This window comes from Lates calcarifer, linkage group LG20 (assembly GCF_001640805.2).
Source record: "Lates calcarifer isolate ASB-BC8 linkage group LG20, TLL_Latcal_v3, whole genome shotgun sequence".
In the NCBI taxonomy this organism is placed as follows: Eukaryota; Metazoa; Chordata; class Actinopteri; family Centropomidae; genus Lates; species Lates calcarifer.
In genome coordinates, this window is record NC_066852.1 from 12,921,192 (window position 1) to 12,939,423 (window position 18,232).

Genomic DNA, 18,232 nt, shown 5'->3' on the forward strand with positions numbered 1-18,232 from the left:
GACAGAACAAGCTCCCTATTAGCAGAGCCACCGTCAACAGAGAGCGAGTGTTAAAGAAAAAAAAAAAAAAAAAAAAAACCGCTGATTCTGCTGTGTGCATATCGGCAGCTCTGCTTGTGTGTCTGCACACACATGAAGTTTCCATTTTCTGCATCACAAGCTTCCTTACACATTTTTGTTGGTGGGCACTTAAACAGTTGCTTTGACTTGGGCCGCTTCTGATTGGTGAGCATGCCTAGTACATGAGGGGCACGATACCTCTAACTGGTGAGCATGATGCAACGTGATTAACCACTGAGTCAGAGTCAGGAGTTGTGAAAATAATTGCTACCTTTGCAGTTTGCTAATCGCATTAGTTCAAAACACGATTTTGGTTAAATTTCGATAAACTGGGGTGCCCTGATAGCCAAATGGCTAGGGCGTGTACCACATGGGCCTTGGTGCCCTGAGCAGCTGGCCCCCAGATTGACTCCAGGTCCAGTCGGACCTTTACTGCATGTCATTCCCCTATTTTCTCTCCACTGTCCTGTCTGAATAAAGGTAATAAAAGCCCCCCAAAAATAATTTAAAAATTTAAATAAAAAACAGAACTAGAAAATACATCGCCAACTTACAATGAACAAATAAAAGGCATGCTATGGATCTTGCTTTAATGTCAGTGACACTTTGAACAAGCAGCAAATTTACCTTTATTTTCAGCGATTTCGGTTTTGAGCTGGGCTAGGAGAAACAAGGGGCTGAAGAAAAAATTCAGAAGCAGGGAAGGAAGTTGGAAGGATTGAAAGAGAAGCGATGACATGACATGGGGAGCGACTCTATCCAGTCCCTTCATGTCAGTGTAAAGCTTAAAAACATCCTTCCACCAAGTGACAGTTCAGGAAGCTAAAGTCAACTTGGCTTTTTCCCGGGGATGACAGTGGAAGGGTCTTAAAAGATTAATGAGCATGGCTTTGCTGCCTTGTCATGTTTAGCCATGCATTGATAGAAACTTCATTAATCTCATCTATTTCAGGTTCGGAACATCTGAAAAAGCATTGTCATGGTTTCTGGAGCAAAATGGCTGAGAACTTGGATGGTGGAATTTACTGGAAAATACACTCACATTTTTTAAAACAATACATGCCTCATCTTTTCTGACAAGATCACTATCGCCAGGAATTAATCTGCAGTACCATGATGTGGTTTATTGCTGGTCAGTGTTAGCATCCTTGTGATTTAGTCTGTGTCAGATGAATTCTTTATGGAGTCCATAAGTCCAGTTCCAGACCCCACTCACAAGAGACAGGAAGCACAATGAGAAAAAGAGCCGGACATCCCCAACAAAATGTGTGTAGTGCTTATAAAAAATTGATTTCAGCCCATTTTGTGTAAACTGCATAACACAGCTGTTCAAAAGTTTCATTACATCTTTCTGGTTGCAGTAGACTAATATGACACTGCTGTTTTAACAGGAACATAGGAAGAGCCTGAGAGCAAAAAAGATAAGACAATGAGGCAGCAGTGGAATTGACAGAGCAGCAAGAAAAGAGCAGCACCAACATTTTACTTTTATATAAAAGGATACCTCTGCCCCATTGACAAAAAGATCACAAGACTCCTAGAGTCTGTCTGGTGTTCTCTGAACATACACTCCAGCAGCTGACTCCAAACTACTCACATTAAAAATAGAAAAAAAGCACAAGAAAAGGTGATAAGGTGCATGGGAACCAAAACAAGGGCATCTCTCTGAAAACCTCTGAAGTGATGCGAGTGGTGTCAGAGGGGAAATCTCTATTTGTCCTGGCAAGCAGAGCAATGACAGACACCTACACTGAAGAATCATTTCAATCACAGAGCACAGCAATGCAATAAAGCCTCATGTTGAACAGGTCCTTCTCCTGGGAGAAAAAAAAACATCGTATGATGCAGTAACGCTCAAGTACAGTTTGTAGAGATGCAGAAAATAGAAACCCCTTTATAATGTAATGTGATCCAATACAATGGCCTTGTAATACATCCCACTTAAAAAAGGAAATTATAGACACACTTTCCAATGTAATGCAACACAATACATTAACACCACAGACCAAGACCACAGCCTATAGCTATATATAGCCATAGCAACGATGATACGGCAGCAACACAGTTCTGTGGCGGCAGCTACAGACTATTACTGAACTGAAGCCCTGATTACAAATGTAAGGTAAAGTATCGCCTGGATTTCTAGTACCGCAGAGGTTGTCTATGTCACGTCAATAAGTATTCTGCTTACTTATTAGCATGCTAAACACATCCACCAAACATTAAACCTATCCAGGTACAGCTATATCATCACTGCATTCTGCAAACACGCGTGCTTCATCACCTTCCCAGCAGAACCAACACATCTTTTCCTTCACAATTGAGAAGGAAAATATGAGAAAATTCTCTCCAACATTTCAGAGAATTGGGTGCAGCTCTTGTTTCCCTTGCCCTACCACACACAGCGAGAAGCAATACGACAGAGAAAAGGAGGTAGTTGTGCCGTCTTAAAATTCTTCTCTCATACAGTCTCCATTCCATCAAACAGACTTCGGCGCATCTAAAATGTGACAACGCGTCTGGTGGATAGACTGCAATATGAAAATGTGAATATGTTCATCATCATAATGAATACAGACATTTTTAACGCAGCAAAAGCAGAAAAATGAGCCATAATCTATTCAGTTGAGATGGCCCCATTTGCTTTTTCTGTCCATTCATAAAGTTCCAGCAGAAAGGAAGCAATCACTTATCAGACCATTTCAAACATCTGTGTCCCATGTGTCTGACAAATGTTGTTTACTCTGCCCATTCTGATGTACTTCCCTAATTAATGCTCTGGCTTAACTAACTGAATGGATAGTTGCAATGTACTATTCACAGACTCAACAGTAACTCTTTTAATTGCTGGAAATTACACAAGAATTTCTGATTTTAAAATGAAATACCATGGAAACTGTGGGTTTTAACTGAACTGCTGGAAACTGAGACACTGGTTACTTTGAAAAGGTTCTATAATAGAAAGAAAAGCAAGATTTGACATATACGTGAATCGCACAAAGCTTCTGTGTTTAGTGATCATGATGCATCTCCCCACATTTTTGATCAGGTGCAAATAAGAACTGTCAGGGAAACTGTTAAGCATAAGGTCCCACTGATATTTCCCATATGTGCTTATATGTGCGGCTTACTCTCTCCAGGACACACTGGCCATGATCTCCAGATAATTTCTCCAATCACTGCTAATAATCTTAGCTGTCTGTGCACTATAATGAGCCTGTAATTACACTTTATAATAAGAGATCACTTTAAGGTCAAGGCTTTTACATCAAAAAGGGCTGGGGAATTTATGAGTACCTAAAATTAAGTCTCAAAACCACAGTTTAAACCTGCATCACAAGCCAAACAAGCTTCAGAGTGTGTTTGCGTGTGGGTGGAGCAGACAATCTGTCCACATGTACCAAATGCTAAATTAACCTGGCGGATGCTGTAAGACGGAATATGACCCAGCTGAGTATATTTAAACCAAAAGGAAAACCGGAATAGTACTTAATTTGTACAGAAAGTTTGCATTCATATTTTTATCAACAGCTACAAAATAGGCTGCTCTATATTGTCAGTACAGATCGGTGGAATTATTCAGTATATGTACATGAGGCAGGGTACGTGTACCCAAGGACTGAATCCAGACTCTAAACAAAAAGGCAAGAGATGAATCAAGACAATAGGGGATAAGAAGTGTCAGCATAATTTTGCCCAAACTCAAATGAGTAGAGACGCATAGCTTTGTATACAAAGGGGCTTAATCTGTCACAATCTAAAACAGCAATGCACATTTAATTGCAGATCCTTACACAGTCATATTGAAATTTATAAACATATGTTTAACTTCCCTGACTTTTCAGTACGTGAGGCCACTAACAAACACTAAATGTGCAACTACGTAAGCAGAGAAAAGCAGTACTGTGGAAGGAACGTCAGTGGAAATGAGTGTGAAAAACCTTATACCCCTGTGAAAACGCAAAGCAACCAAGTGTAAAAAGATGAAACTGGCAAAGAGTAAAGTAGCTCTGACCTGACCTGCTGAATGGGTCAGGATTCAGAAATTTGCTATTATTCACTTTCAAAGTAACACTTTTATTTGGGGGATTTTAATGGATTTTTTTCTTATTCTTCTTACTCGGGAACATGGTGACTCTGATGATCTATCCAAGGAGTGAGTTCTGCAGTGCGTTAGGATTTTTGATTCATTTCTGTCAAGCATAATGAGTCCGCTGACTGGTCAACTGTGTGAAGAAACTCCACCCAACTTCATCACAGTTCAGCTTTGAGCTGGTAAATTTGTGTGCCTGTGTGTGTGTGTGTGCGTGTGTGATGAGCACAGACATGACTGTTTCACCTGACTGAACTCACTTGATGCTCTGCCAGCCAGACTGGCTGTGCCTCCCCTCTGGCCTTTCAGTGAAAATAAATGATCCCTAGGTGGCTACTGCATTTTGCACAAAATGGCCACAAGTCAGCAAGAACTTAATGTCCATTCCACAGGGCAGGCAAATTAAAAGCTCCACCACAATCCTCTAAAGTTGATCATTTTTCCAGCAGCAAGGCACATGTGCCTCAGGTTTACCTGTGACTGATACATTGCCTGCATGCACATGAAGCTGAAAAATTATGTATATCAAAACCATGACACAATACTGGCCTCATTTAAAAACGGTGGCAGATGCTGCTTTCAGGAAGATAGGCACTCCATATTCAGTTTTGGTTTTCATGCAAACAATTAAGCAAGCTCATCTAAAATGTTATATGAAAATGTTCATAGGTTGTTTCACATCACTGTGATCAGTGAGTATCGAGCCAGGCATTTAGAGAACATATTAATCATTCACTTGTAATGTCTTCATTTCACAGCAGGCTGTTTCACTTGAACTACTTTTTAGCTGATGTGGCACACCAGCTGATCCTCTGCCTTCCATTTAAATCATACAGTTGGCTAAGAACAGCATTGTAGTTTTAACATCACTGCTGGCATATCATCCCTGAGTCCAATTAACACATAAATCACACTGGTGAGTCCCTTGAGTATAATTCCACTGTTTTATGTATTTTTAACCATGAAAACTGTCTTTTTTTGTCAGTGGAAGTTGATGTTCAAAGTCAAAGTAAATGAAAACCCTCCAGCACAAATCCATACCCAACTCTTACTCAGCTTTATGTCAGCTGTCACATCGACTACGTTCTGATTATTTTAATAGATGGATTGTTTAATTGGTCAAACAAATTAACCTAGCTCGGCAATGAAGTAGGTTTTAAAGAAATGTATGGAAACTAATGAGCCATTTACCTCAGAGACTTCTGTCTCATCTCAGCAGCACAGAGGATTCAGCAGCAGCAGCAACAACAGAAGGATTTGACAGCCACATGAGACATGTGAAGCATCCATTCTCACAAAAGTCTGTTAAACAGACTTTCAAAGCTTCCATTTTACCTATAGCTGTACAATCTGTACAGAACTTAATCTGGTCACGCAGGCGTTAGCTAAAGCATCAGCACTTGAACAAAAAATATATATAAATTGGTAGAATCAAGGGACAGCAGCAGATAAATCACTTCCAAACTCTAACGTGCTAAAGCAAAATCTGAAGGTCAAGATATGCAAGATGTGACTTTTATTTTAGATAGTCTCTGAAAGGTTGATTTTCTAGCATTTCGCCTTAATTAGATTGTTGACAAAGAGTGACAGGGTACAAGGAGAGAGAGAAAAGGGGTACGACATGTGCTAAAGGTCTCTGACTGGAATCGAACAGACGTTGCTGCACTTCAGGCTGCTGGCTCACCATGATGCCTCCAAGAGGTGATTACTAAAGACAGCAGTCACACATATTAAGTGCTTAGTTCTGAACCACTGTAAGATGAAGGATGACATTCATTTCAAGGACTTTTTTGTGGAATGAAAGATAAAGCCAATGACTTCTTACTGAGCCGAAGATTATTCCATGGGCTATACTGGCAGGGAACCTTTACTATCCCTCACTAGCATGAAATCTGCACCACAGGCAATTCACCAGTCTATATATAGATTAGGGTGGTTTCAAAACAGCTGAACACATTGTGCAAACAGATCTTAATTCTTTATATATTATGTACGTCAGATCTTCCAAAAGCGCTCTCTCCTGTGTCCTCCATCATTCTGCTGCTTTGGATACATATACAAAGATTACCATACCAGCATACCAAGTTAAAAATGTCTCTAAAGCCAAACAGACAGAGGCACCACTCAAAGCGCCTATAAAGAGTGACTTCTCCCTGGCCACAGAGTAACCTATAATTGGGGGCCCAATATCAGCCCTGCCTAAAAACACAGCTTACAATATACACGTTTCAAAATAGAAGGTGGTCTGGTGGGGCCGAGCCACACGAGGCAGAGTAAGGCTCGAATATGTTTCACTTGCCCCTTTGTGCACACTATCTGCTACGAAGACACGCAAGCACCACCCACAGCCACTTAAGAACACTCTCACCCTTGCGCTTCCACTGAGAGAGTTGTTACAGTCCTCCAAAAGACATGTGCTGGTGTGAAGATCCTCTTCTTGCTTCAGTGCAATGTCAAGTGTTGAAAGTAAAGTAAATACCATGCATGCACAATGCATACTGACTATGACTGGGCCTTGATTAATGCTGTAGCAGGAGGAGTAATTAAGTAATTGACACATCATGATTCATTAAAAAAAAAAAGACATAGATTTTCTAGTGAAAAGTAGATACTAAATACCCCGGGGATGTAAGATAATTTAGTGTACCAAACAAAAATGTACAGCACATGGCTGGTTTATGATTATCATATAGAAATTCAAAATTATATAGCAGTATACTTGCACTTGATGTGATGCTAAATATATAAAAAAGTATTTGAAGTGATAAAGACAGAACTACAGAAAAAAAAAATTCTCCACAGATAAGAGGTCCATAATTGGCTATGTTCTATTTTAAACAGTGGGAAATATATTTTTGCAACAGTAGTCTCATTTTGGGGGTTAGCTTGTGCTCCTTTATTTTGATAAAGCTTCACCACACAACAAGAAGCAAAACCAATTCATGGACACAGAAATGTCAGTTCAACCTATTAAATTTCATTATCAAATAGGACAAATATTTTGGCCAATATAGGTTAACAACCTATATTACAGATGGCATGCCACAGTGTTAGCAATAAAATTAAAATAACTGAGGTCACCAGTTACTGTCAGGCAAGAGAAGTCAGGGCAAGGGTGTGTTCCCCTCAATTGCTAAATATACTGAGGTGCCCTTGAGCAAGGCCCATGACCCCCTGCTGCTCCTGTGGAGCTACTCGGCTAAGACTGTGGTTGTACTGGGCAGCTTCTACGTGTGGGTATGAAGAACTGTGAGTGAAAGGCAGGGTATTCCAGTAAATCATTCCTATTTAAATAAAGATTAAATCCATAATTACCAAGTCAATAGTGTCAATAGTGAAGCATTGTGTTATTCTGTAGAGAACCTGAAAAGTGACCTTTAGTCAAGGCTTCTGTAGGGTTTAGGACTTGTATGATGTACTCACACATTGCATTTTGTACATTAACAATAAGCCTTGTTGCAGATATCATTTTTTTCACTGAGGACATTTAAATGTGCAAAAACAGAGATTAGAGCACAAATTTCTCTGGCTGTGGTGCAGTAATGTTTAAAATAAACATTTCTGTAAAACTAGCAAAATTAAGCTCTTAAGCTCATAAGTAAAGCTGCATGATAACTGTAGACTGCATAAATCCAATTTCGTAAAAATCCATCCAAGTAAGCCCTATTAGTCTGTGAAATTACCTTCAGGCTATCAGCTAGCCTAGCTTGTCTCAAAAACTATTTTTTTCTTTTTTTTTTTGGTCTTGATTTTAGTTCTCACTCTTTTTGGCCATAGCCACGTTACTGATCAAAAGTCAAACAAGACACTTGTCCTTTTCAGCAGAGCTAAGGAGATGGGCTAAAGAGAGAGGATGGTGAGAGGCTGTGTGAAGCACTTCCATTCTACCCTTCCCCCCCTCCTGAACAGTAGCAGATGACAATAGCTTCTAAACCAGGGCACGCCAGACATCCTGACAAAGGCAGGCTCCTCCCAAGCTGCTGAGTCCCGGTTCCCAAATAAACATAGCCACGGGGAGAGGGCAAGAGTCGGAGATGTGGTGCTTGCCATGTCCAGGCTAGCGGCAAAATGAGTCCTTCTGCCCAGGAGCAAAGCATTCTGCCAGCGAACCATAAAATGCATGCTGGACAAGGCAAATCTCTTGACACACTACAAGGCTAAATCACATTCTGCCTAATTAGGGCTGCAACAAAAATAATGTCACAATAATTTACAAAAAAATATATATATATCCAAAATGAAAAGCAAACAAATCCATCTCCACATACACTGCAATAATGGTATAATGTAAATGCTATTTAGCTCTTACTCACATGTATGCAGGCGAAAGGGGTGAGGACCTGGATGTCTTAAGAACTGGCACTGGGAATTTCCAGCTGACAGGAGAACCGCTTTTCCATTTCAACGGCATGTTGTTGTCACCAGAATGGTGCTACAGCAATACCAACAGCAAAGACCATTTCCATGAAAAGGTTTCCAATGCAGTCTTCCATCCCACTCTGCCCACACCATTTAAGGGGGAGGGAGAGCAGCAGCAGCAGCTACAGAAATACACTGGTAGAGGCAGTGCGGGCTACAGTCAGGGTTGTGACTTTAGCGGCAGCACTGAGAAGCCAATAGATTGCATCCACCACGACTACTTGCCCTGCTGCATTCACGGCTGTCTCGTGGTAGGAGGGGGAAGAAGCCCTGCCTTCCCGTCACCCATTCAGGGTACATGAATAGCCCAGTAGCTAAGCAACAGTGCCACCTTGTTAAAAGAGTTGTGATTACAACTCTGGGTTTGCTATGGAAAGAAGTAAAAGGGAGATAAAGTAACAGGAGAAAGAGAAATTTATACAATTGAATTACTTTGAGCCAAATAATGATTTGCTATCCTCTAAGGTTTAATATGTGGGTTTGTGAAAGTCAAAATTTTATCGGTGGTAAATACAATCTACCAGATAAAACTGGAAGTTTAAAACTACATAGGGATTGTGTTATTCCTTATGCAATGAAGTGTGGGTTTTAAGTTTATCAATTACATTTCAGAAGACAAGAGGAGCCTTGACAGCATATTATTTTTTTAAAGTGAATGATATAATAAATTTTTTTTGTTAAATTCTTTTCACCATATGTGTTGTCACCAGGGCAGTCCAAGTTTTTAAGACTTGGAGAGCAGTGATGGCGAATTAACAGACAAAATCTGGAAACAAGCTCACAAATTCCTCTTATTAACAGATAGGTTTTTTCCACATATCATTTTTTTGGACGCAGATATATTTTGGCTGAACAAAACAGACAATGGGATAAATGAGCATTATTGTGGATTCATTCATGGGTGGAGGTAGCGACTGTCAGCCCAAGTACAATCAATTCAAAGCAATAAAGGTGGACCAACACAGTTCAGCAAACTGCTTAAATATCTAATGACTCTGCAACCTGCTGGAAAGTGCTAGTATCAATCAAACATCTCCACAGTTTAAGATTCAATACCATGCATTGCATTTTTATTTAACAAAATTCAGTAAATTATGAATGATATTTTTTTTTTTTTTTTGATAAATCCCCTTCCTTCCACCTCCATGTCATTCACAGCTTTGCTGTGATGATGCCAGCAACCCTGACACAGTAAAGGTTGCTCTGACAACATGGAGGCAGCTTGCTACACCATCTCCATCACAGTCTTTCATTACTTTACTGAACTTCATAAACTTGAGTGCTGGGCAATAATTTATAAGCATAGAGTTGAAAAATGGCCACATCTAGATTTTAGTTCAGTTTTTATTAAGCAGTAGACTAGCTCCATCCTCTGTGTTTTACACCTCCTGCTGCTGCTTCACAGTACAAGCCTTCAGGCCATCCAGAGGTAAAAAGCAACTCAGTTTTTTTTTAAGAAGGTCATTTATAAAAAAATATATATAAAAAATTATATATAAAATTACTACCAAATAAAGGCAATAACAGAAAACAAGGGGAGAGACAGAGAGGGGAGTGACATGAAACAAAGAGGGGACGCTGAAGTTCATTGTCAGCACCTAAAGGGTCAAGTTATGCTGGAAAAGAACTACTTTGTGTGATTGATGTAGTTGGTTGACTTCCTATGTGGTATAGTGGTGCCTTGGCACCTAGACCGCCAGGGCACCCCATCAACTGTCCAATCAAAACCATGTGTGTGAAAATCAGTATAAAAGACAATATACCAAATGTGGGGACCAGAAAAAAAGCAGGAAAAAAATACTTACTGAAAACAGAGGTTGTTATGCTTATCATTAGTTACAATTATTGTGCAAGAGATTAAGAAATGGCAACTTCTGATATTATTTGTGGTTCAATAAAAAAAAAAATCAGCATCATCTTCGATATTTTTCACATTGTAGTTGAAGCACATGTAACAGACTCTATATTAGACCATCCACATACAAATAAATGCGGTGCAGTTCCAGTAGATTCTGTCCTGTCCAATATGTAAAAGATAACCTCCAGTTTAACTACTTAAATTAAGGGGAAAAAGCAAATGCTCTCTTTACTGGACTGTGACACACAGACAAAAAACAACAGTACAACTCCAATAACTACAGAAGCAACAGCACCCACAAAAACAGGATACACAAACACACTCAGGATTCACAAGTACATATGTCAAACAAAGCTGCAAAAAAGGAACGCTGAGAAAGAACAAGCACAAGCCTTCATTTTCCATGGCATCTGATCTATCTCCAAGTTTAAATCACCATCAGATTGTTGAAACTGCAAGTGGTCAAGATGGCACTGTCACGCTATTGCAGAGAAGGCTTCACGAGAAGTGTTCAAGTGGGTGCACAAGTTGCTTTTGTTAACAGATTATGTAACAATTTCCCTCTCAAAAAAGCTGCATATTTGTGCAGATGATCAGTTCTTGTGTCAAATTTCAACACTACTGCATGTGTACAAAAACACTCTCCAGGGGATATTTCTGCAGAAGCCACATCTGTCCACTCATACAAACCCAACTGCAACCAAATCAGTAGGAGTGATCACTTAACCAGCAGCTTTAAAGCAGATAGTTTTCTCTCCTCCAGCATTATGAAAAAACATAAATGAAAATGTGGAACCAGCTGATAGCTTTATTAGGCTAAATGACTATCTTATGTGGTTGTTTTATGTTACTTTCAAAACCACAGAGCTGTTTTACAGGTCTCATGGGGAAGGTAGATTCGTTTATATCTTGGTCATGACCCTTTCCTCGTCCTCTGTCCTCATAACAACCTTGTCATCTCACAATCTGGCCTCAACAGCTTTCAGTATATTGTAAATGGCAGAATGGTGTTACCTCTGCAGCAAAGGCAGCAGTTGGTTCACCTACACCTGTTATCCTCAGTTCTACTCCATTACTGCGACCCCCTCCAATATGGATTAAAACGTTTAAAAAAGGAATTTCTTTACATTTGCACTGTTACAGTACTATATAGTACAAAATGCAGTACAGTACAGTAGCAGTGTTAGCAGTACAATAATCCCCAGCCTTTCCTGTGTAAAGATGTTAACCTTCTATTTATGTTATGATTATTCTGAGAAGTATCGGTTTTTGATAGCTCAGGCTGTGGCTGTCTGTCTGCAGTCTGCCTCCCCCTGCATTAAGTACAGCACTTTACTCTTCACATCCAGTTGCCGTGGTGTCTCATCCACCTCCACACAGTCACAATTCTGCTCACAAGTAAAGGAGAATCTTCGGCTAACAGATTGGACCAAACACACATCAGACAAGCTAGTTTCCCTAGTATTTCAAGATGCAGGTCTAGTTTCAAGATGAATCTGTATGCAACCAGCTGGCACAAATAAATATGCAAGTTGATCTTTTATCTACACTTATTACATCTTCCAGCAGGCTATGCTTTGACTAAGTGACAGCTGTGTCATGACTGACATAGCTGAAAACATAATGGCCATCTCTTATGTCAATTGTTGTTGTTCATGCAAACCACAATTGTGTAGTACAAATCACTGAACTGGGGTGTTTGTGTTTCAACACAATTGGTCACAGCAGTATCTACATTAGATTCAACATGTGCCGGCTCTGTCCTGGTCTGCTCTCTGGACCATTGAGGAGGTGGGTGAGAGGAGGATGTTGGACAACCCCTCCCACCCCCTGCATGTGACTTTGGGAGACCTGAGTAACTCCTTCAGCAACAGATCGCTGCATCCGTGGTGCAAGAAGGAGTGCTACCGCAGGTCATTCATTCCAACAGCCATCAGGCTGTACAACACCAGACTGACCCAACAATAAACTGAAACTCTGGACTCCACCTTCTGGTCACTTTATTTGCACATAATTTCATCTACCTCAATGATTATGACCATTTTTCTTATATTACGACTGCACATTTCATAACTGCACATTTTCTGTTTATTACAGAGATTTTTTTAAATGCTGATTGCTGCACTTTTTAGCTTTTTTACCCTTCTGTGCCTTTCTTATATTATATATATATTTTTATTTTTCTATATTAAATCTTTATTTTTCTATTTTTGTCACTCTTGTTTCTTGCTGCTGTAACATCTAAATTTCCAACAAGCGGGATGAATAAAGTCTATCTTATCTTATCACAGACAAAGCGGTACAAAAATAGAACTGGCCTTCATTTTGTCACCTTTGAAGAGCTAATCTAACAACTTATGTTTCAAATCTTCATTTCTGTGGATCTTTTTCACAATTCTATTTAAAAAAGAAAACTAATATAAAGGATGTATATCAAAATTGACTGTATGTTATCTGTTTGTTCAATGAAAATAGCACAGGATAATATGTATTGTTATCTGATGTTTTTAACTTCCAAAATTTCGACATCAGTATCAGCCTCAAAAAGTCCGTATTGCTCTCATTAGTGAAGAAAAAATGTGCACCCATTCACACCAACTAGATAGATCTCAATTCAAACGTAACATATACCCACATGATTTCTTCTGAAGAGCCAGTTATTGTGCATCACATTTGATGAACTGAATGTTGATTGTTGATGACACTTTAGTCAACCAAAGAAAAAAGGGAATCCATCTTTTGCCAACAGCCAATGTCCCAAACCTATTAGCCACACTGCATCCTATTAACCAATACTGTTGCAATATAATATGCAGCGATTTCACGTAAGGATCCAGAAAAACTTTCACTAAGAACACCTTTCAATATTGACATAATGAGAGACAGACTCTTCCATCGTCTTGCTCGTTTTGTGTGAACACTGTTCAAAATTGAACATATTCATCTCATTTGGTATTGCAGAATAACTGACACAGAAACACATCAACACACTAGAGACAGTTAAGTCCCAGAATTAGGGAATTTCTACGCGGAGCACAGAGGATCTCTGAATTATGTGTCATATGAGACATAAGTATACACAAACATTTATGCATTTGGGTGTGTCCAATTGTGGCTGACGTAGAGCCTGTCGAGGTCACACATAACATGTTCCTAATGTGACATACGCACAAATTAAAGAATTACGGTTACATAATCAAACCAAAGTGTCTGCATATTCTCCATTTGACCTCCTCTCAGCTTCTCTGCAGCACATTCACAGTCAAATTAATATTCCTTTTTAGCAGTGTCACAAAAAACTTTGCCAAATGTGTTTTTTCCTTATATTGAAAATCAGAGGCAGCGCATCGACTAAAGATAGCCATGTGTAAAGCTACAAAAAGCTCAGACTTTCCACAAATATCTCTTTAATGTCTTTTTGATCAGGTTAAAAGGTATTGTGTTGTCTAAATGCAAGCAACTGTAGAAGAAATCAGTGCTCAAACAAAGACAACAACTGCATAGACTGAAGAACTTTCAGTGGCCATCATGTGATGTGTTGAGTACCGATAGGTCTGTCAGAACTTGAGAACAAAGTGTATGATCCACCACTGTTTTTGTTACACAAAGGAGTGGCCACTTATTTGACTCTAACTAGTGGAGACAGGATGTCAGCTCGTGGAAAGATTTGCTTGCGTACCGGCACTAACACTAAGCACAGTTGAAAACCCCTATTTCAGTCTTTGTATACCAAAGGCTGTGGCAATACTGTCTGAGTGACAGAATTACTGCTGGTAAATAATGATAAATTAGCCAACATTACACACAGGCTCTCTTCATGGGGAAGACTGCCACAGGTAAATTCATGTGACAGAAACACTGTGAAATCTTTTAAGTCATTAGGTGACACTCCAGTAAGACTCTTAGCAGTGGTTCTCAATCCTGGCCAGAGTGCCGCAGCCCTTCTGCTTTTCTTTGTGACAATCTAATCAGGGATTATCTGATTAACACCTCGGATTCCAAGTGGATGCAGTTTCCTGGCCAGGACTGATAAATGCTGTAATATATGCAGTTTGCCTGGTTGCAATTATTAATGTTCAAAGCAAGTGAAATGTGTTCAGTTACAGTTAATGACTACACATATTCACATTGGCTGACAAAATAATGGAATATGAGACATTACGTATTACCTGTCATGCAGTCCGATGGGCATTGTCTCCCCTCTGTGTACAGGGTGCTCCATACCCTCTCCAAAACCACACCTCAAAAACAGAAACATGCTATTTTACAGCACTGGCAAGTAATCTAATAATCTTATTTTCTACAAATGAGATGACAATGAAACAGAAATAAAATTAAATATCTACTATAATTGAAACTAGAAAGGTTTTCAAAAAAGCTCGACTTCACAGTAAATATCAAAACTTTGCTTTGACGTTTATCTCAAGATTTCAGTGTTTGAAAGACTTTAACTCCTATTTATAACTCAAAAAATGTCTTACATTTACATTATGACTGTGTTACCTTTGAGATTAAGGTAATGTGAATATATTTAGTTTCATGTCCATTATAGATGTAAATTGTCCTACAGATGTTTCTTAACCCCTCATCCCCTGATGACATGTGACAGTTGCATCGTATTTCTATAACTTGTTGCTTTACACAGAACTAGGCTAATGGAAACTAAAAATATCGTGTGTGTTACTTAGAAGGACAATGTTCCTCTTATTGTGAAATTCAGCTAACACTATGTGTAAAACACTGAACACTGATCTCGGTTTATAAAGAGTGGTTAACAGGTACAAACGTCGATTTGGATCCAGCAAAGTTTTCTTAAAAGTTGCTGCTTAGTCCTTTGTTACAACACCCTAAACAACAACAACATGATTTTAGTTACACAAAACTGATGCAGTTGACAGTTTGCCTCCGCAGACAGACAACAAGTCGGAGAGGTTAGTCCTTCTAAAGCCAAGTGTGACATGGAGGGAGAAACTAAGTCCACGGCGAGATAGCTGACTTGCTAGCAAAGGCTTTAGGCTATCACCATTTAAAATGCTAGTGTTTATTAGCCGGACGAAACAACTGTATTGTCACAAGAGGCAATGCTGTCAGACTGGAGCTTTGCTTATTTTCTGGCCATGTTGCTTCAACACTGTCGTTACATCTCCACTGGGAACAGGCTAAAGCTAACTAGCTAAGCTAACCCTTTAACGTTAACACTGGCTAGCTTGAAATAACGTTAGATCAGCACAGTCGACTATATGGCTGTCAAGTTGATTACAGTTAACCATCATCCGCTAACTATGTTATTTTAGCTAACGACAGCATAAACGACCGGGGTCTTTACATGAGTTAGTTGGGTTAGTTATTAGTTAGTCTGGTTGGTTTGTTGGTTGGTTGGTTTGCCACCACCAACAACTGTCTGTGACTGTCAACCTCCTATTTGTTGAGCTTAATGCGCTATATATGATATTCTAATCACTGCATGTATCTTAATCATACTCTGTAAACTTTTAAAAAACAGATTCCATACCTTCAACGACGAGACAACGTTAACTATCGTCCTTGTTTTCCTTCCAAGCCCTCAAATCCACTTATACCTCTGGAGCCTCCTTCCTTGTTTTATCCAATGCGGTTGTCGCTTACTAGGAGAGCAGGAGCATCCAAACTTTCCATTGGTGGAAGAGTATGGCAATCTCTTCTCATTGGCTCAAAACTTCCGTTACTAAATAAAGTGGCTCTAAAGAAGAGTCCTCTTTCTTTTGAGGCATTTGTAGCCTGAAATACTTAAGTGCATTGCTTTGCTCTAAACGATTATTTATGGTAATTTTACAGTGTATCCTCAACAATTAAGGTTCGGGATACTTAAGGAGACCCAGGAGAGAGAGAGTTAATGCTGCATCTGTATGTGAGTGTCTGAGCTTAATACAGTTAAAAGTTGTACACTATCAATTAATATAAGACCAGACTATTTAAAACATATGTTGGTGAAAAATGTAGCAAAGGCAGGCTTAGCTCACATGTTCTGGCACTGCTCAAACAAGCAGCACTTTCTGAGGCGTTTAATATTGTTTTACAACCTAGAGTCAAGACAGACTTCTTGGGGCACCAGGTAATGACATATGTCTAACAAATTTCAAAATATATGCAGTTGCTTTTGCCTCCCTCAAAGCCAGGAGAAGGATCCTGTTGGAGTGGAAATCTGCTAAACCACCGAGGGCATCTGTTCGGTTTAGTGACTTGATGCTCTTTCTCAGACTGGAAAATATCAAATATTCTACAACTCACTTTATTCGAGATCCTGTCTTAAGGGGTTAAAAACCCAATTTAATTTGATTATCACACAGCACTTTTCTTTGAACTTCTTTTAACCCACAATGCTAACAAGCAGTATGTGATCCACAATTTAGTTGTGGACCAACCTAGTGGTGGGGAGCCTCAGGCATTTAACCTCTTATGGGGTCGATAACATCTAAAGAGTCACTGAGGTCATATCTGAGTTGTTTACCCACCACTCACCATGTGAGTCGATAGGGTCACATGTTATTATTGTTATTTAATGGATTTACTTTTGAATTAAAAAGCTGAAGAATTCTAATTCAAGAGTCAGCCCTATACATCTACAATGAAAATAATAACAAAACCTCACATGAATTATATGCAGAGAAAACAGTTGTGGGTTTACAGACCAGTCTTTAAATGTGGTTAAGGGCTACTGAATTTTGACAGCTCGAACAATGGTAGTGATTATTTTTGCAATCAATATTAAACCCATGCTTGAATGCAAACACAGTCTCCAATTACAATGTGACCAAAACAAAAATAATGTATGCATTCATTAAAATGCATGGATAGGCTCTTTCAGTAATCACCACTTCCACCTTTTTGTCCTCTCAAATCATCAGTTAAATTGCAAGCTCATTATTAATCAACTGATGCATTGATCTGGAACAAAGAGTGCTTTGATTGAATAATAATAATAATAATAATAATAATAAAAAAACAGACTTCAAATTCAGTGGCAATGTTGCTCAACTGTTCACTTCTTCATAGTGCCTGCTTACATCATGTGTGAATGAGTGGGACCAGCAGCTGTCTAATTTATGTGCTTGTTTCACCATCGAATCATCACCTGATGAGTCACACTTGCAGTTAAGGAAGCATCCAACTGATAGTAGTACCATGTAATTACATTTTCAAGTATAATTAAAGTTTATAATTAAAAATTCCCACACACTTTCCAGAATCAGTTATTTCTGTATCATTTTCACTTTTTAAAATTGTTTTGATTATCACTGTCAGTGACCCTTGGGTTGCGAAGGTACACAGAGCAAGAAGAAGCTGAATATTGCTTTTTTTTTTTTTTTTTTCAGTGTGCGAGGGCTTGTAGAGAGGATAGGCTGAATGTGGAAGATATTAGAAGCTTTAATGCAACATGACGGCAGTGTTTGAACTGTGAGATAAATATTGATACATGACCAGTGCAGGGTCCAAGAAGAATCAAGGAAGAAAATTTTACATAAGGAAGAGCACCAGCAGCTGGATTCTGATATAAAGAGTAGAGGTTAAGAGTGGACTAATGAAGGTATGGCGATGAATAAATAGATAAGGAAGAGGCAGACAGAAATTTTACTTAAAAAGTTAGTTTACATGTGTAGAGCCAGGCTTTTGCTGATATTATTGGCCAGTTTTAGTGCAATATTTAAGCCAAACAACAAGAAATCAGAACAGATGGGGTTTTTCCAGCCTTAAGAAAAATATTGTGGCAAGTGTATTCTTTGGTTGTAAAGAAAATCTCCCAATTGATGCTCCCTCCCTACACA

The 18,232-nt window shown here is 39.1% G+C and overlaps 1 protein-coding gene across 2 annotated transcripts in view; it reads right to left on the reverse strand.

Moving 5' to 3' along the window:
* The window catches only part of klhl13 (kelch-like family member 13), a 36,698-nt gene extending 20,652 nt beyond the window's left edge, over positions 1-16,046 (reverse strand). The window contains exons 1-2 of one of the 2 annotated variants that reach the window (XM_018692128.2): positions 15,943-16,046; positions 14,600-14,671 (exon numbers count right to left, since the gene is read on the reverse strand). In XM_018692128.2, the coding sequence (XP_018547644.1) occupies positions 14,600-14,652 (53 nt within the window). In that variant the 5' untranslated portion in view covers positions 14,653-14,671; positions 15,943-16,046. Of the gene's footprint in view, positions 1-8,466; positions 8,816-14,599; positions 14,672-15,942 lie in introns of those variants that run through there. The other variant, XM_018692126.2, reaches the window with a different exon arrangement.
* Positions 16,047-18,232: the final 2,186 nt, after the last annotated feature.